Source organism: Oncorhynchus masou, chromosome 24 (genome assembly GCF_036934945.1).
Source record: "Oncorhynchus masou masou isolate Uvic2021 chromosome 24, UVic_Omas_1.1, whole genome shotgun sequence".
Taxonomy (NCBI): Eukaryota; Metazoa; Chordata; class Actinopteri; order Salmoniformes; family Salmonidae; genus Oncorhynchus; species Oncorhynchus masou.
In genome coordinates this window covers 67,318,072-67,338,440 of record NC_088235.1, presented here as the reverse complement: position 1 = coordinate 67,338,440, position 20,369 = coordinate 67,318,072, and the positions used below count along the sequence as shown (strand labels likewise).

General features: G+C 39.0%; 1 protein-coding gene across 1 annotated transcript; it reads left to right on the top strand.

Annotated features, from left to right (window-relative positions):
* The first annotated feature begins 4,024 nt into the window (after positions 1 to 4,024).
* LOC135511682 (C-type natriuretic peptide 4-like) lies at positions 4,025 to 9,016 on the top strand. Its single transcript, XM_064933164.1, has 3 exons — positions 4,025 to 4,199; positions 5,689 to 5,981; positions 8,632 to 9,016. The coding sequence occupies exons 1-2, from the start codon at positions 4,107 to 4,109 to the stop codon at positions 5,956 to 5,958; spliced, it is 363 nt and encodes a 120-aa protein (XP_064789236.1). The 5' UTR covers positions 4,025 to 4,106; the 3' UTR covers positions 5,959 to 5,981; positions 8,632 to 9,016.
* Positions 9,017 to 20,369: the final 11,353 nt, after the last annotated feature.

Below are 20,369 nucleotides of genomic sequence, written 5' to 3'. Positions count from 1 at the left end.
AATTTGAGAAAAATATTCAGACATTCATTCAAGAAACGCCTGGTCAACTAATGTGAATTCAACGTGAAATCTTCTTTTGTCGCAATAAAATGTTGTCAATCTTTAGAACATTTTTCCTATATCTGCCATTTTCATTACACATTTCGCAATGATATTTTTTGCTGCACTGGTTTTGTCAAATTAACCTGAGTCAATGGAAAACCTGCCTAATGATCATGCAAGTACCGCACAAGGCTGGGCTACCTAGCTATTCCACCTATGAACACCGGCGGTAACCAAAGTCTGACAACGGGCGAGTTGGTTTTGCATTGCCTAGTGCCCGGTGCACTATTTATTCCTTACGTCATTTGTCAACTACTGCTTAAGACTGGCTACTATTTGTAATGATAATCTTCATAGTTATACTGCCATATCGTAGCGAAATTTGCTGAAATAAATACTAGCCAATGTTTGCAATGATAACGAGAATATAATCGCTATTTTGACTGCCTGTATGTGTCTTCCTTGTGTTTGATATGCTTGCCTAAATATACTGTTACAACAGACAACAAAGTTTGTTGACCATGTCTTTAGTGTAGCCTACAACATAAGGTTTCTCCTCCATGTCAATGAGGGAGAAGCGGCAGTGGAGCAGTGGGAGCACTGAGTCGAAGCTTCTTAGGCAGCAGTGTCCAGCAGCTACATTTAAAAAAAATCCTGCACATGCACAGAGATCTCCATATCAAAGGGAACTGCAAGTTCGATTCCACTCTTTTTAATTAAAATAAAGGGAACCATATATTTAAATATATTGGTCTCAATACTATTGGACTTTTAGGCTGTTCGGTTGACCATGCAGCCAGCAACTAAAAACACGGTCAATGAAGCATGCCGTTGGTTCTACTCCGGGTCCCTCTCAATCTTCGTACTCAAAACCAAAGGGCTGGGTCTGGATAAAAAACATGAATAAAAAAAAAGGTGAATGACCAAAAAGGCTTGAAGTGGCATGACTAGTAATAATTTTCCATTAAAATGAGAACCCGGTCAATTGATTCCCTGCCTCCCACTATCTCCTAGTGATTGAGCTAACTACTCAGAAATGTAGCTCTCATCCATGAACTAGATTAACACACATTTCAAGCCATTCATTCTCATAGGCTGGGGAGAGAGTATTATGATCCCTTCCGATTGGCGCAATCCTAAGGACAGGTGCATGACAATAGGTGACTATATTTCCACACCACCTGTTGACAGGGAATCATTCACTCATGTCTGCCTGATTCAAGACTGATCTTCTCTCTTGCCACAATGGGTCCTTGAATTAGACAATGTATGGCAGGCTCACGGGTATTGAGGGTGTACGGCCCTGAAGCATGCTGGTCCGTCATCGCCGTGCGTGGTGCGGTCCCCGAGCAGTAGCCAGGCGCACTGTCCAAATCCATCAGTGTTGACTTTCGGTCCAGCCTGGGTTTCAAAGGAGGGAGAGAGAGTGAGAGAGAGGGTGGGGCATTTCACCCTCTAGTAATCAATAAGATGGTGACAGTGGCCTTCCAACTCAAGGTCCTATTCAGTATGGCTGAACACTGGGGCAGCAGTAGCTCGAGGTTGAAGAGAGACGGGCAAGTAACTGGAGGTTTGCCTTTTTGAATCCCAGAACTGACGGGGGGAAATATGGTGTGAGTTGGCAACTGAAAGGCTGCTGGCAACAGAATAGCAGGTGCCACCTACTGCTGTTGTGCCCTTGACCAAGCGCTTAACTTCAAACCAGCTGCATGGATAATGTTTGTGGCAGAGTTTTTTCTTCCATCCTCCTCTGTGTGAATATGTGATGTCCAGGGGATTAGGAATAATGCAAAAAGACACATTTAGGATTCACATTGGACAATAGATTTGTATTGTGTCTTGTTCTGTTGGGGTTGTATTGTGTAGCCTACAGTGAGAGTTATCCAACATGAAATGATAATTGAACTGACACCACACTACAGATATTTTTGGGATGACCTACATACCCAGTAGGCACAGACTTAAGTTCAACTTCTATTTTTTTATTTACAGTTGGTTGAGTTGTCAGCTAATGTGAATTCAACATGAAATCAACAAAAAATGTCACGATGACATGGGATTTGAGGTTAAAAGTTGGGTGACATTTTTTTGTAAATTCCCTTCCATTGATGACTTTTTGCAAATTCAATCAGTTTTACATTAACTTTACGTTTACTTTTTTGTTGTTGAAATGACTTGCAAACAGCTTTGATTCAACCAGTTTTTGCCCAGTGGTTGATGATTTGTGTTGAAATTCAAAAGAAAGATCTGATGTTCTCCCGTTTTTTTACATAATGTTTGAACACAAAATAAACCTCTCTCTGGGCTAGAGCCCTTGTAGGCAACATGGATCACATGGGTCAGTAGTGTCATTCTAACAGAAAGAGAACAATCAATTTACCCTCAACCTGAATGATATGATAATTATGGAACTGTTGTGAAGTGAGGCCTTGCTCATCATATTGCTCGTGAATAGAACTTTAAGACCAAAGACAATTTGAGGTGAAACTTTTGGCGAATTAATGTTAAGTCTTTTGGTATTTCAAGACAGCAAATACTGCCACTCTGTGTTTCAAAACAGATGGTGCCTTAGTGGCAATATTCACCTCTCCAAAACTCATCATATTGCTCGTGAATAGAACTTTAGACATTTCCACCCTTAGACCATAGGTCGGGCAGAGTTTTGTATGTGTTTCAAATATAGATAGCGTCATTTCATATCGCTGCACAGCAATGCATTAGGGAAGTCAAGCGCAGGCACTTGCTCTTAAGAAAAACGCACACTGCAGTATGCAGTTGTCTCACAAAAGATGACGGGTTTACTTGATGACAAAGTGTCAACAGAATAATTTAAGTTGTTTTTCACAAATCACCGTCTTTGAATTACAGCCCTAACATGTGTCCGATTTGACAACTTTCTTTAACTCAATATATTCTTGCGTGTGATCGGGAGGATGCATAGGCAAGCGAGGGATATACGTGGATATACGTGGTATCCGCTGACCGCTATGTTACCTCTGTGGCATCAATGATGTTTGTGGGATCTGACACGCTTGATAAATCACCATGGTCTTTTGAGCGTAGGCCTATAACTGTTTCAAATCTAAGACACACCTCTAGTCTTCTGATCTAACCCGGTGGATTATAACTCAATAACCCAAAGGTCAAAAATAATCCAACGTGTGTTCTGTCCATTATTTACCCAGTGCTGGTTTGTTTTGAACCCAGCAAATTTTAGAGTGCAAATCAAAGCCGTTGTATATATTTTTAATTCAAGTTTTGGGGGCTCATATTTTAAAGTTACACCTTATTAATGATTTCCCCAGGAATTAGCGGGTATGTTGGTGCATAGGCTGAATAGGGTATGCGTTCAACTCTATACAGCTGGAAGACGAATAAATCATTATAAATAAAAACAAAATAATTATTTTCGTTTTACAATTATATAATTAAGGCCTGCCATGACAGCACATCTTTTGGAATGGTGTTTGATACACTTTCCCCCACAATATGGTAATGCTGAGTGGGTAATCATTCCACACAAACTCTGTTGCATCTAACAAGTTAGGTCTTGATTTCTTTGGAACTCATTGTCCAACTTCATTTCATCGCGGTGGGCGGTTGGCATTTTTATATAGTCTCATGTGTCTGCCAATGTCACACTTCAACAGTTATGAAATACATATAATTTCTCATTTTCAAATCAGTTGAGTACTGTTTTGGATTCAAACCAATCCTAGTGGCACATGGTATAACAATAATGTAATCTATATTATTCTCATTAATTTAAGCCACAATGACCAGTATGTGTATCATTTAATTAATCATGTAGTATGATGTGCTCCTCAAGCCGCAGGTACGGGTAAAAAACAAAATTGGCAAGTTACAGGAGGGAGGGAAGACCAATATGCAGGTGGTCATGACATCACCAGTGGCTGGCTATAAAGTCGGGAGTACTAATTCACAGTTAGAGTAGCACTTGGAAAGCTTGGAGTAAGGACAGACAGAGAGACATAGAGTACCAACTGGTTACCAACCGATATCATTTAGCCTGCACAGAGGAATCCTTTACAAAACTTGTCAGAATGAACATCTCGCATTTGGTGGCTTGTGGACTTATGATCATTCTGCTTTCAGTGAGGACAGGGGCGAAGCCTCTGACACTGGCGCAACAGAAGGTGAGGTCACTTCATTGATGTGCGTGCTGCAATTTGTGAGCGGAATGCGTTCTTTGTTATTTTTGATTCTTAGGAGAACAATTTTGCATTATGCGAAAATATCACTCTAATATTGTCCACACGGTGGTTCCCCAAAGAACATGAACAATGAATGCAAGTGTATAGGCTACTGGCAATGTATATCTTGGCATGCAGGCTACAATGGCTTTACTTCATCATAAACTATAGACTACTGTTCCTTTTTTAACGCGGGGGCTTTAATATTCATAATATTGTTAAATGTATTAGTATTCAGTCTGACGACTGTTGCATTTCAATTACACTGCTCATGTTGATATGGGTTTTGTATTTATTTTATTTTACCTTTATTGTATGGTTCTCAACGTCTGCATAGGCTATTACTAGAAGGAAAGGCTTGTTTATCAGGGAGATATATGGAGTGATATACTACTGTTTTACACAAATCTAAAGACTACTTTCTTCCAAGCATCATTTTGATATTCATGCTGGTACCCAAGCTCGCCTTGAGAAGCACTCGCCTGGACATCGGATATGAGGAGACAGGGGCCTTTACGTCTAACCAAATGAGCTTTTGCGGTTCTTAAAACTAATATCGATGTATAAGGCGACCAATTATACATTTCATTGTGCTGCGTATTTTAAACCAGAAAACATATTTTCTCAAACGTTTGGTCATGCTAGCACAAGGAACTGAATATTCTTTGCACGAATAGTCCTAACACTATGTAGCAGTGAGTAATTAATATCCCACTGCACGCGCACCTGTCTTTCCGCTGCATTCATGAAACCCCAGGAGAAGGAGACTTATTTCTGACCAGTGTTCATCGCCTTATTCAACCAATGTACACACCGTTTCACATGTGTTAAAGTGCAAATGTAGCCTATGATAACACCCAAATTGAGGATTTGGTTTTGAAGGATGGGCCAATTAATTGCAGCATTTAATAGGATTTCTATTCAGTAGCTAGTAGCTACACATTTAACAGTGAAGGCTGCTGAGAGGAGGACGGCTCATAGTAATGGCTGGATTGGAGCAAATGGAATGGCCTCAAACACATTTGATGCATTTGATAACATTCCACTGATTCCACTTCAGCCATTATCACGAGCCTGATGAGCCCAATTTAGGTGCAACAAACTTCCTGTGCCACACAACGAGTTCTGACCTGTCTTTTGGTGTCTCCGGACGTGAATCAAGTGTAGGCAGCACTAACATTATACTAGATGTAGCATAATTGCGTAAAGTTTGATATGGAATTAACATAATTACTTTCATAGGACCAGTTGAAAACTGCAAGAGAGGGAGTTTACTGCTTGTCAAAGTAGGCAATTGATTTCCCGAATGCACAGATGTATTGCCGTTTATCAGAAAAATTCCCAGATGAGCTATCTGCTGACAGGTGCTTACCCAAGTCGTTTAAATTAAGAATGTAGTATCTAAAGCGGGTGTCTTGTTTCTGTGTCCCAGTCTCTTAGAAGTTTGTTGGGGGAGGAGCTGTCGGAGTTCCTGGCATCTGAAGAAAGAGAGCGGAGGATGGAAAACTTGCGCTCCAGGGTACGATTGCTGCGAGACCTGCGCATGGAAACTCGTGCCAAGGGCATGTGGGCGCGCTTGCTGAACGACCAGCCCAGTGCACGGAGACACAAACCTAACTCTAAGAAAGGGGCCGCGGCCCGGAGTGGCTGCTTCGGACACAAAATGGACAGGATAGGCACTATTAGCGGCATGGGCTGTTAGAGATGGCGCATCGAGACGTATCGGTAAGTAACCTAACCTCCCGCGGCATATCCTTTTCTCTATGAGTATTTGCACATCCTGGGATTAAATCAGGAAGAACGTCTATCAACACTACCCTATGATGGGAGACAAAAAGGCGACCATGGGAAAACAACCTAATGTAAGAACAGTTCCATAGGCATTTGCTACAAAACACATACTATGTCAAATAAAATAAAGTTGATGTGTCACATGCACAGGATACAGAAGGTGTAAACAGTACAGTACAGTGAAGTGGTTACTTGCAAAGTAGAAATATCAAAAACAGAAAGTGTCCAGATAAAAATATTGTATAAATATTGTATTATTAGATGACAGTTAACCATCATACTAGTCTAAATTGATTATTCATGTGAAGGAAATGCTATAACTACCCCCAGGCCACATCTAGCTAAGTAGATGGGTCACTGTTGTCTGGACATGTTATACATGTTCATGAAATACAATAGATGGCCATAATCACCCCCAGACACAGCTGGCTAATTTGTTGGGTCATGTAATAATCTGGCCGAAGTGGAGTCTTTTGTTTAGACATGTTTAGCTAGCTAGCTAGTAGCTACAATCAACCGGCATCATCACAACTCGTACTACTACCAATACAAACATTGTCATAGCTGTAATATGAATCTGCAGGTAGCTAAAGCTAACAAACTAGGTTCAATGTAAGCTAGCTAACATTAGGCTATAACAAGCAATGCAAATGGAATTCTGATTCAAATAATATTACGACAAAGATCATACACGTAACGCTAGCTAGCAAAAGTCACAAGCTAACGTTTGCTAGTTAACTAACAGTACACTTTAACTTGCAAAAAAAATGACTTTCTGCCAAAATGTATATCTAAACATGTAGCTACGAATGCTTCACAGCAGACAGCAGACAGGAACCATTTAACTACATTTTGTTTGTAGTTACATCTTTTTTAGGCCAGCATTTTGTCAAGTGACTCTGGTTCACATTGACCATGGCGTGTGCACAAAGTAAACAATCACTTTTTCCAATTGATCTGTCGAGTGCCTACTACATTCAGGCCATCAATGTTGTTAAAAAAAGTATCAAAACTTTTGTAGTTCTCGATGGCTAACATTATATCTTTCAAAAACGGGACTGTAGAGAGGACTGTCAACACATACTGAACAGCTCACGTTATAGACAGAAGCATGCTAAATGGCAGACCAATCCAATCTCATCTCCCTACATATCCAGCCCATCCATTATCTCAGCCAATCGTGGCTAGCAGGAAATATACTGTCTTTTTCCTTGGCTAAACCAACTAGGCTCGTAATTTAACAATTTTATTCTTATTTATGGACGGAATACACATTTGTTATTAAGGCACATGAAAGTTCACATGTTCCAGAAGGTATTTCTGAAAAATAAAAAATCTGATAAAAAAATACACAAATGCCTGTGAAGTAGTGACGTGCGACATACGCCTAGTTTCCTGAAACAAGTCACAAATGTGAATGTGATGAGGTGGCCGCTTGTGAGCCTGTTAGTGGCCAAAGGTCAATCTGATCTGAGAGGTCAGTGGGGTCACTATGAAACATGTTGCAACTGACCAACAGTGATTGAAACAATGTTAGGGTTACCTCAACCTTCAGTGAAGCGGAAATCCTATAGCCTAATCCTTTTGGTTTAGGCCTACTGACTACTACAAGCAAATCTTATTGAGACTGCATTTAAAAGAAGGATATAAATTAACTTACAAATGCATCTGCTTCTTGATTGAAGTCATGAATCAATTCCCAAGCAGTCGTGTCCATCTATATGCACTCTGCTTATGCATTTATGTGGGACAGTGTGAGAGCAGTTTAGGGAAGAACAGCGTGTCCCATTGATGCTCTATCATAACATTATGCTGACTGCAGGACAAAACCCCATAGAATGAGATCAGGAAGCCCCTCTTGAAATGTTTGAAGTTCATGGGAAGTAATCCAAATGAATTGGCCATACTCATTGCAGTACATCACCATAAGTAATCATAGCTGTTGGCTGAAGTCAATGGGACGGATGTGAAGACAATGAGGACATGTAGATGTCAGTTTTAGGCCATTGATAAAGCATAATGCATTGTGTGTACGTGATGAAGTCACTGTCCAGTCTCTATGTGTGTGAGGGAGAGAAAGAGAGAAAGCAGGTTCCTCTCTTTGTAGATGGATGGACACACACAGACACACACACGGCACCCTAAGTGCCTTTGTTCAAGGAAACCCTTTTTGCTAACAGTGAAATCCTGATGGGGAGGGGCTGTTGTGGCATCTTCCTTTGTCCTGACTCATATACTGTTCATATGTGACTAAGTGTGTGTGTTTCTTGGGCAGACACCTCTCTTCCTCCCTTTCCCAACTAAAGTGAGAAGTGGGTGAGGAGAGGAGTATTAGGTGGAAAATTCAGTATTGTGTAAGAGGCAAAGGCCGGACTTCATGCGCTTGTTTGGAGTGAGTAGACCAGAGTGGTGCAGTGAGACTTTGGTTAGAAAGCTTGTTTTAGTGAGGGTGACACGGATCCCCTTTATTTTGTGGTAACATGTCCATATCTACATCATTTTCTTTTAACAGAACCACCCGTCCAGAGTTTTCACTTGACAAAGACATCTAACTATGTTTTTTCCTTCTCCCCTCTCTGCACAGCATTCAGACGATGGGTTCGACAACATGGATTCAGTTGGTCCTCGCCTGAGGTAAATACCTAAAAAGTGGTGGATTTTCGGTATAAAAAGCCACCATGACCAGCATTTTCGAGGACTGAGACAACAATGATAAAACCAACCCATATGTATAACAGTGGTGTGAAACCGAAAAGTTGTATATTGTTGCTGCTGCTGTAAATTCATGTACTTTCATTCCTGCATAAATGTATTTATGTTTTAAAAACTATTTATATGTTTATAAAATAGATATTTATAAATATTCATTTTATTTATGTAACATTTTGAAATGGATGCAAACTGCAGGTAAATTCTGTTTGTAACCTTTTTTGTCTTCAAAATGATTTAAAAAAAAATCCAGGCACTAACGAATCTCCTCACAGTTTTTGTATATGGAGAAAACATATAGTTTCTGGTGAAAATAAACTATGGAATGGGGGTGAGACTGAGGCTTTATTCAGTGATAGTGCGCCACTTATGTAGGCCAACAATTCTCTCCATTGAGTGGCCCCACTGGGCACCAACTAAATCAACGTTGTTGCAACGTAACTTGTCAACACATTGTGATGTGGAATCTATGTGGAAAATACATTAGATTTAAAAAAGAAATCATTGAAAACTGTTTTGTGAAATTTCAACCACCGGTTTGTCATCACGGTAACCGATTTTCAACATTGACAAACCTTGTATAAAATATGTTGAATTTGTTCCTCTGAAACAACGTAAGATCTTAAACTTAATATGCACTATAAGAAAAATCTTTAGGCTAGAAAGTTAATCTATCTACAGCTACCCTTTTGGGCTCCCATTGAGAGTTTTAACCAAGCCCAGCGCTGCTGAGCTTTGATATTTGTCACTGTCTATTACCAAGGTGCTATCGTGAGAATGATTGAGAATTATCCACTTAATGGTTTCACTGTTGCAATTAAAGACAAAAATCAAAAATTCCAAAGGGTAGGTTTAATATCAATGATGATATTTAGGTCTATATAGCATTTGGGAAGCCATCAACAGCTATTGTTTCAATTCAGCCCATGATTAAACAAAAATTAGACAGTACATATAGGGCTAGCGTTAGATCTTTGGTTGATTTCAAATGGAATTTACAAGTTAAAAATAAATATGTTGGATTCACGTCTCCATCTCAATCAAAAATATGAGTTAAAGAATAGGACTAGATCAAATCCAACTACTTAAAGTGCATTTAAAGTTTGATTTGATTTAACAGTCACCACTTAGATGATTGGTTGAAATGGAGACGTGAATCCAACATATCAATTATTAATTATTATTATTTGTAGACAAACTGGAATTAAAGCCACACTCAGTGGTAAAGATAGAACTTTCCAAGCAGAAAATACATCTCCTTCAAATGTTGATGTTTGGTTGGCAAGCAAACAATATTCAATATCACTTTTGCAGTACAGTAAATAGCCTATTATCTTGTCGACAAGATCACAAATTATATGTTGGATTCACTTCTCCACCTCAACCAAAAATAATGCAACTATCCAAGCAGTAGATCTACTTTAAATGTTGATATTTGGTTGAGTTGTCAATCAAATACAACCAAACTCAATATTACCTTTGTATCTTACAAACTAATGTAAACATTTTTATTCAACCTTAAAATTAGTAACATATCATGGCCACATTTTGAGGTTACGGTAACAATATCATAGAAAGCATGCATTTTCAAGATAGCATGCAAAGGTCGCAGATTTTCGGGAATTTTCAGAAATGCTTTAATTTTCAATGATCACTTGCACCATGTACTTTAATCCCAACTGCAATCCAGGTAATTTGGTTATGCTATTAGATGAAGCAGTGCTAACACATTAAGTTGTTGTTTAAATAAACAAAATATCTGACATTTATTCCTATTTGAACTTTGTTGTGTTTTTAAAATGGTTAAAAGCGCAGTGATAACAAATATAAGTGACAACTAAGCCAAAAATATAACATCGGTTTTCCATTGGAATTTGGTTGTGGTTTAGATGGTTGAAAGCATAGTGATAACACATTGGGAATTTAACAAACTTCTGACTCTTTTTTTGAGTGGGTGAAAGTAGGTTGTAATCTCGTGTATCAATGTATCAACTAAATATGACCAACATATCCACATTGAAATGACTTGTGCCCAGTGGGTGGGTTTTTGGTAACAGAATTTCAAGACAGAATGCAATGTTTCTTAAATTTACCAATGCAAAAGAAATTATCCTAAACTATATTTAAGTGTTAATATTACTTGGCTGGGGTCATTACTTCAACATGATTGTGTTTTGATGTATTGGAAATATCTTTTAAAACTTGTTCTTGTAAACATTTTACAAGACCCATTTTGTATCTGTTTGACTCGAAATTAAAGCCTAATTTCACATATTTAGGATGGAAGATAGTTGGAAAATGGATAGATGCCTTAATTTCAAAAGAAATATTGACTCTTAGCTTTCATTTCACACCTAATTTGACATGAACTTCACATGTTGGTGCTCATAGGTGCTTTGACATGGAAATTTAAAGGAAAGGAATTTATTTTACACCAGGGCCATCCAAATCAAGAAGTAAGAAAGTAGCATCAAGTACTAGCGGATTGAAATCCTGCTGACCACGAAGATAACTAGGTAATCTGTTAACACGACATACAAATACAGTCAGTACATCAACGATTCTATATCTATTTTACAAATTGTTGTATGACAATAAAGACACCCTAAGTTTGCTTCCTAAATATTTTCAAGTAACTTTTGAATGCCGTTCTTTTTTTACTGTGTTGAAGATAAAAAGAAGGCATCCTTTATAATGCAATGGATTTTCCTCCCTTTAACAGTTATGGCTTGGGATGTTCAATCCATCTAAGTTTATTTTTCAACCAACCTTTACTTTGGAATACTTCCTAATTGTAGACTTGGAAGGCAATGGTGTCTTCTAAACTCCCATTGATAGTTGCAGGTGGAACTTTGGAATTTAGAATATGCTCCGTTATTGAATTAAATAGAATTTTACACATTTTATTGGCCATGAAATCCAACAATGTTTATGGCGCCATCTTCTCTGATCTTCTCTCATTGATGGAGAAAGGTGGGTACCACCCCAAAGTGCACGTCATAAGCGCAACTCTAAAATTAAGCATTGCTTTGAATGACTCTCTCTTTGTCTCACCTGACAATCATGGTAGTAAAATGTTTTTAAAAGAAAAAAATGCTTTCTAAAGAACTAATTGAGTTAGGTCCCTCCCTGTTTCATTCCGTTTGCTTCCATTCTATTTAGCTTTATCTTTGTTTTGGTTCCTAGTGAATACACCCCTGGTTTTGCTAATTCAGCCGATTTAAAAAGGGTGGCAGTTATACTACCTGTTTTCAGCAAAGCACTTTTTATATTTCAGTAAGCCTCTCAACAAAAAATCTTTCAAAGTCCTTATTTTTGTATTTTAGTGTACTTCATCATTCATTTGGTAGGCTTGTGTTGGGAACCCTCTGCATTTCAAATCTCCCCTTTGCTCCTGTAAAAACTAAGGTGTAGCATACTGCAGCTACTGTAGTCTTATCTGCTCACAAAGAGTAATGCTCAGATTGTAGTAATGCTCAGATTGTTCCAGGTGTCTAGGCTCTCCAGTCACATGGATGGTGAGCGAGTCTGATGTGCATCATACAGATAAACTACAGTATACATGAGTGGTGTGTCTTTGCTCACTGCTGCCCTCCTGTGTTTAAATATCACAATGCTGAACGCTTGACTTAAATACCTTTGTACAAGGAAGCGGTCTATTGCGGATTGCAGGGTCGTGTTCATTAAGCTCCAAATGGAAGAGAACGAACTGAAATAGGAAGGAACTACCTGGACTTTTCCAATGAGAAATGCTCATTTTCATTTTCCATGGCATTTGTGCCCTAATGGACACACCCCAGGTGATTGAAGATACCCTTGCTGTTGCTGTTCCAATTAACACACATATTCAAATGTTTTAGTGGCCATTTGATTTGTGCCTCATGGGTGGTTCCCCCTCTGCCTTAATTAGAATTTTCCTCTCCGTACGTGACCTTCATGAAGATTAATGATGATGTCCAAGCACTCCACACTTTGCACACCATGTAATTTTAACATGGATAATTGGGTAATATTTGGTTAAGACATTGATCAATGAGATCATTGATCAAGGAGATTACAACCTATATTCATCCGCTCAAAAAGAGAGCCAAAACTTAGTTCAATTTCCAAATCCTTGAGTTAATAAAGCTGCATACAAACATGGTCTCTTTCTTGAGTAAGGCAGCTCCAAAATACAGGTGTTTCAGCCTAGCTCAGTGCTTTATGTGGTGGAGGGGCACCCAGCGAAAGCACAGAGCGTAGACGTTGGTAATCTCCTCTAGTTGCACCGTGTTTGGCTCAGTGTTCTGTCACTCATGGGGACACTACGTCATCGCAGAGTATACAGGGAGAGCTAGGCAGTTCAAGCCACCTTGGGTGCTGACATAGATTTACAGTAGAAGTGCCCGTCCAAGACGGCACACAGATAAAATGACGTCAAAACATGTTATATCTACCATAGCTTAAATTGGACTGATCATGTGAACGTTAGCTAAGATTTTGAAAGTATGACAAATTAGCTAGCTCGGCAAGCAGTCATCATGATGAATCATATAGACAATCTACTGGCAAATCCTTTTCAATCCTTCTCATGTGAAGAGAAATTACAGATAAAATGTATTGTTGCTCATCCGGCATTGGACATAAATGTCACACAACATGTCGGAAATCGCAAATTCAACAATGAGTGGTTTGAAAGGAATCAGTGGCTAACTGCGTCGCAAAGCAATCACTATTTTGCTTTCTTGCCTGGAGAGGAGAGGGTGTGTGGTCCTAGTCTGGGTTTAAGGATTTAAAACATCTGTCTGAAAGGGTCTAATTTCCAAGCTTAAAGGATAAACATTCACATGCAAGACCATAGGCCAGAAAACGGTTGAATACATTGGCCATGCTGTCAATCTAGCCTTACTTCATTCAAAGAATGACAGAATTTGATGACAAAGTTTGCCCACAACAAGGACCGCAGTGCCACCTTCCTGTTAAAGTGAGCACAGCACAACAATGGTGAGTCCAAAAATATATTTTGTATGGTGCTGCATAAATAATGTAAATGCCAGGGAGATACGCATGTATACTATAGCTATTACCAAGTGTATGTTGTGTAGTAAGCTGTTAGTAGCCCATGTCTCACCCTAAGAATTTGGTTCCTCTTCCTCTCAGAGGATTCACATACCTTAAGGGAACATTTCGACATTTGTTGTATGGTTAGTGAGAAAGTGCATATTGCAAATGTAAGGTCCCTTACTAGACGTCCGAAAACATTTGTAAAATTTGGGGACGGCGTCGGGCCGAGCGGCAGGGCCAGACCTACCGGGAAGTCATCAAATGAACTTTGTCGGACATTCGGTTTTCGTTTTATAAAATAATCTAATTTTGGTCATTTTTCCGCTATCCCGGAAAATCCCACAAGAGGGCATAAGCAATCACATTGCAATTTGACAAAACATCACGAATCACGACGGGGCCTTATCTCGAAAACTGAAAACATTTCGAAGCCAAAACTTGGTGAGCATAGGTTTGGCATAATGGGCAGTTGGCCCCGAACAAGATGGCGTCTAGGCCTCAACGGTTTTTGAGTTATGGCCATTTTTCTGGGATTAAAGGTCCAAAATGAAAATAGAGAAATTATTTTTTCACTTCACGTCAAAGTCAAGGAGCCTCCGGTGTCAATAAAAATAAAATCAGCCATTTATCTATCGTCATTTAAGAGAAATCGTACAATGACAGATTGGTGATGTTCAAATATAGGTGTTTTTTTTCAACAGTTACAGATCCAGTTGCAGGGTGCTCATACGAATATTTTTAAAGTGTGCTGCGGAGCTCTGCGAGATTTCTGTGATTTTCTATGATTTTCTGAAATAACACACACTCACTAAACCCTCCGTAAATAACTCAGTTCTTAACGTAAAGACTTAAAACTCAGGATTCTGTAAAGGCATACCCCAATCAGGATATGGATGTATTTATAGCTTCCTGTGCCAACAGGAAGTGCCTTAAAAGGTGTCATAGTGGCTGTTTCCAAGGGTTAAAAAGGTCAGATCTTTTAAACTTCATATGTGTGATTAGGCAACCCTCCTGAACTGTAAAATCAGTCATTTCTCCCAACAGATGTCAAAGAAAAGCTCTCACACACCCACTGACTTCAATTCATTTTTGCATCACGAAAATGTCGACATTTAGAAATGTCTCAGAGTCACAGGACTAGGTGCATTGTGACCATCTCGGCCCATAGAGACAGAACCCAACGTTTCTGTCCGATAGCTTATTCAAGGACCCCGTAGCAAGTCATGGAAAAAAGTGGATTTTCAGCACCAATTAGGGTTTTGCTCGGACACCAAATGACCTATCGAGCCGAAACTTGGGATTCGGGGTCGCCTCAGCTAGGCCTACACATAACACAAGAAATGGACCCACAGCTAGAACGTAACTACGTGTTTTATGTTTTTTTTATGGTTTGAACCGAAGGCGTTGTGAATTTTGGGCCAGCTCTGAAGTATGTGATACTTGGCTACTAAACGAGTTGGGAAAAGTAGGTTTGGTGTCAGTTTGTATCAGTTTGGTGTCAGAATGATATCAAATTGACTGATGGACGGTGACTTGCTGGTGACTCTTGCAATATGTTTAAACAGTGAGGTACCATCACCAAAAGTGACATTCTGAAATCAACCCTAACGAGCGATGGAGAGGTACCAGAATCACTGCCCTGCCATCCCGAGTTCATCGGGCCAGTCAATTTTGCATTCCTGCACGATTTTTATAGCATGACAAATTCGTGATGGTGAGTGCCCATTGAACCATATTGCAAATGCACAGTGACTTTGCAAAAGTGAGAAAAGATCACCAAATTGACATGATGAAATGAACACCACGAGTGATGGAAAGGAACAACAATCACTGCCCGGCCATCCCGAGTTCATCAGGCCAGTCAATTTTGCATTTCTGCAGGATTTTTGAGCATGTCAAATTTCTTATGACATTTGGCCCCCACAACATATGCCTTATGCACAAGTCAAAAAAAAATTATGATAATAAAATATGACTAAAGTATGTTGATACAGTTCTTATATGTGTGTAATTGACATAAAATTCGAAAGAATTTCGAAAAACGGTCCAGAAAGCACTTTTTAAGGGTGTGTGAAGTTTTTTATAAAATTTAGCTATTTTTGACTTTTGACTTCCTATGAAATCATATTCCAAATGGAGAAAACATATGCCTAATGCACAAGTAAAAAAAAATAATAAAAAATAATGACAATAAAATATGACTAAAGTATGTTGATACAGTTCTTATACGTGTGTAATTGACACAAAATTCGAAAGAATTTTGAAAAACAGTCCAGAAAGCACTTTTTTAGGGGTGTGTGAAGTTTTTTATGAAATTTTGCAATTTTGGACTTTTGACTTTTGACTTCCTATGAAATCATATTGCAAATGGACAAAAAATATGCCTTATGCGCAAGTAATTAAAAAAAATAATTATGATAATAAAATTGGACAAAAGTATATTCATACAGTTCTTACACATGTGTAATTGACAAAAAAAGCGAAAGAATTTCGAAAAACGGTCCAGAAAGCACTTTTTTAAGGGGTGATAAGTGTTTGACAAAAAATTCCTTTTTTCAAAATTTGGCTTTTGGATGTTGACTTGGGTTCCATTTCCTATATGAAAAACCACGGTGGAGCGCACACGCCACCTTTTGGATTTTTGAAGTGTTACAACTGGCAATTGCCATATGGCATTTGAAAAACATTTTGCATGAATCAACGCCGAATTGGGTGGTATTGGCCATCGTGTACATGGTTTGCCCTATGCCAATGTTTTCCCATTCATTTTTGTCCATTTCAGGGGGGTATTCCCTTACTGTGATTAACTCAGTGCCTCTTCAGATCAAGGCATCTACTGTACATGGTCAGTTCCAATACCATATTTACTATGTGTGGAGATACTGAAGTTTAGGAGGTAAGGTGACTAAGCAACAGGAAATAAGATAACAGAGTAGCAGCAGCTTGTATATGGGTTGGTGTACGTGTGTGGAGTCAGTATAAATGTACAGTATGTGCATATTATGTGTGAGTGAGAAGATGATGGCAAGAGTGTATGTGTGTGAGTATGTAGGGCCCTATGAGTGTGCATAAAAATGAACAATAAACGGTCAATAAGGATGCAAGGTTATCTCAGATAGTCCATGTAGGTATTTTGTTAGCTATTTATCAGTCTTATTGCTTGAGGATAGAAGCTGTTCAAGATCCTTTTTGGTGCCAAACTTGATGCACTGATACCGCTTGCTATGAGGAAGCAGAGGGAATAGGTAGTGGTAGTGTTGTTTACATCATGCAGTGGCCATTTTAGCATGTAAATCTTGATGGGGCAAACTCAACCCCATTTTTTTAGATGCATGCCAGCAAAGCCACTACACTACACAACACAACACTAAACAATACATTAATTGCACTATAACGGTGACAAATGGTGCCCACAAACAGTTTCTAATGACTCCTTGTGGATTTTTGTAACTCGATAACAACTGCATTCTGGTTCAATAATAATAACGAATGCCGACATGAGTTTTGACTTGTGAACCACACAAAAATGATTACATGTATGTTCAGTAAATTCCTCATATTTGTTCTTATATCATTAACACTTAGCTCGAAGTATAAGCAAGTGCAAGCAAACGGCTTGCAACGAGGTAGAACGATTCGTTCAGCACTTTCAAAATGGACACTTCTACACCTGCATTGCTTGCTGTTTGGGGTTTAGGCTGGGTTTCTGTACAGTTTGAGATATCAGCTGATGTACGAAGGGCTATATAAATAAATTTGATTTGATTTGACACTGACAGAAATTCAGATAGATCGTTAATGCATTTGCTCAGTATGATGTACCCCCAATGCTTTGGGTTCAGACTTCAGGTACTTCTGTTTTTGGCGACGATTCCTCATTGCGACAAGGAGAACCTCTGTGCCAGGCATAGCACTCACAGAAATATCTGCCCCCGTCTCTTCATCTGAAAAGAGCTTTTGAGATAAGATGTCTCTCCATAGACTGTCGAACCTATTGCAGTATATCTCAATTGACCAATGAGATCAAACAACAGAAAAGCAAGGATTTTTGCAAGAATAGATTGATGTTCCCATGCAAATGTCCTGTCTAAGAATCAGAATGTTGACTTTAACCTCTCTGGCCCACCCGACACGCTAGCGTCCCACCTTGCCAACAATAAATGCAAATGCGCTACGCCAAATGCTAATAGCACTCGTTAAAACTCAAAAGTTCATTAAAACTCACATGCAGGGTACTCAATTCAAGCTACACTCGTTGTGAATCTAGCCAACGAGTCAGATTTGTAAAATGCTTTTCGGCGAAAGCATGAGAAGCTATTATCTGATAGCATGCAACACCCCGAAATACCATAAGGGGACGTAAACAAAATAATTAGCGTAGCCGGCGCTACACAAAACGCAGAAATAAAATATAAAACATTCATTACCTTTGACGAGCTTCTTTGTTGGCACTCCTATATGTCCCATAAACATCACAACTGGGTCTTTTTTTCCGATTAAATCGGTCCTTGTATACCCAAAATGTCAATTTATGAAGACCGTCAGATCCAGGAAAAACACCGTTTTTAAACGCAACGTTAATTTTTTAAATTAAAAAAGTTGCCTATAAACTTTGACAAAACACTTCAAACTACTTCTGTAATACAACTTTAGGTATTAGTAAACGTTAATAAACGATCAAATTGATCACGGAGTGATCTGTATTCAATAGGCACAAGTTTGGAAAACGTAGCCCACTTTTCCGGTTTCATTTTTCACAGCTGTGGACCTGAAGACCGGATGTGGCTATTACTCAGATGACCAAGGATTTAGTTGCATCGAAATCACAACACTGGCGACACTGGCGTGTGGAAGCTGTAGGAACTGTAATCCCATCCTTAAGTATTTTTCCTTCCAATAGACAATAAATAGACTGGCAGATTGATTTTTTCTCCGTCGATTTTGTGATCAGGTTTCCTTGCGATTTTGACCACGGAACTCGTTCTGTTATAGTCACAGACACCATTGAACCAGTTCTAGAAACTTCAGAGTGTTTTCTATGCACACATACGAATCATATGCATATACTATATTCCTGGCATGAGTAGCAGGACGTTGAAATGTTGCACGATTTTTAACAGAATGTTGAAAAAAGTAGCCCGATCTCTGGGAGGTAAGAGAAGACTATTAAAAGTTAGGTTTGTTTTAAATTGCGTATTCAAATTAGAAAAATACAGAAAAATATTGCATATATTTTCATAACCACAAATGCCACAACATGTAGCCAAGATTGTCTTGTTTTGACTAACCATGCAAAACAATGTTATTTCATTTACCTGCCATAACTGTCTCTGATGTTATTAAGATGTCTGGAAACTTGGATAATCTTTACAATAGTCTACTTTTTACTTGTTGGACATTCAGTGCCAAACCACAGATGCCTCAAAACTTTTTGTGTGCCCTGTTAGATTTTATCTTACCCATCCCCTTTTTGTCACAGGAATTTGACTCCTGCAGGAGCTCACTCCTCCCTTAAACTGTTAGACAGTACAAGACAGGAAATTCTAAGCTGATTGTTTTGACAAATGATTGGCTATGACTAGGAATGTGTTCGAAATGGCACCCTAAGTGGGGCACTCTAGGGCAATAGGGTGACATTTCTGATGTGTCTTAGGCTTAGCTTATCTGTCTAATGAGTCAGAATTAGGTTATTCTTAGGTTATTCTTACCCTGTAGAACCTACTCATAAAGAACAAATGACTGATAAAACTACAGTCATCTGGTGTCCTAGGTTTATATTCCACAATTCCATGACCATCCAACAATACATTATTCCTCTGAGAGGAGAAATTAAGTCTTATCTGGCTATGCAATCATACGTTACTAACCTGCCTAAATGACTACTGACCCATAGCACTCACGTCTTTAGCCATGAAGTGTGCTTTGAAAGGCTGGTCATGGCTCACATCAACACCATTATCCCAGAAACCCTAGACCCACTCCAATTTCCATACCACACAACAGATCCACAGATGATGCAATCTCTAATTGCATCCATCACTGCCCTTTCACATCTGGACAAAAGGAACACCTATGTGAGAATGCTATTCATTGACTACAGCTCAGCGTTCAACACCATAGTTCCCCATAGGTCATCATTAACTTCTTGATGCTACCCATCCCTGTCGCGGGATCATTTTCGTCAGCAACCGCTGAATAGCATAGCGCAACAGTCAAATAATATTACTAAAATATATTCATATTCATGAAATCACAAGTGCAATATTGCAAAACACAGCTTAGCCTTTTGTTAATCCACCTGTCGTCTCAGATGTTTAAATTCTGCTTTACAGCGAAAGCAATCCAAGCGTTTGTGTAAGTTTATCGATAGCCTAGCATTATGTACATTTAGCATCAGGAATCTTGGTCACGAAAATCAGAAAAGCAATCAAATTAACCGTTTACCTTTGATGGTCTTCGGATGTTTTCACTCACGAGACTCCCAGTTAGATAGCAAATGTCCAAATGTTCCTTTTATTCCATAAATATTTTTATACCCAAAATACCTCCGTTTGTTGGTCACGTTATGTT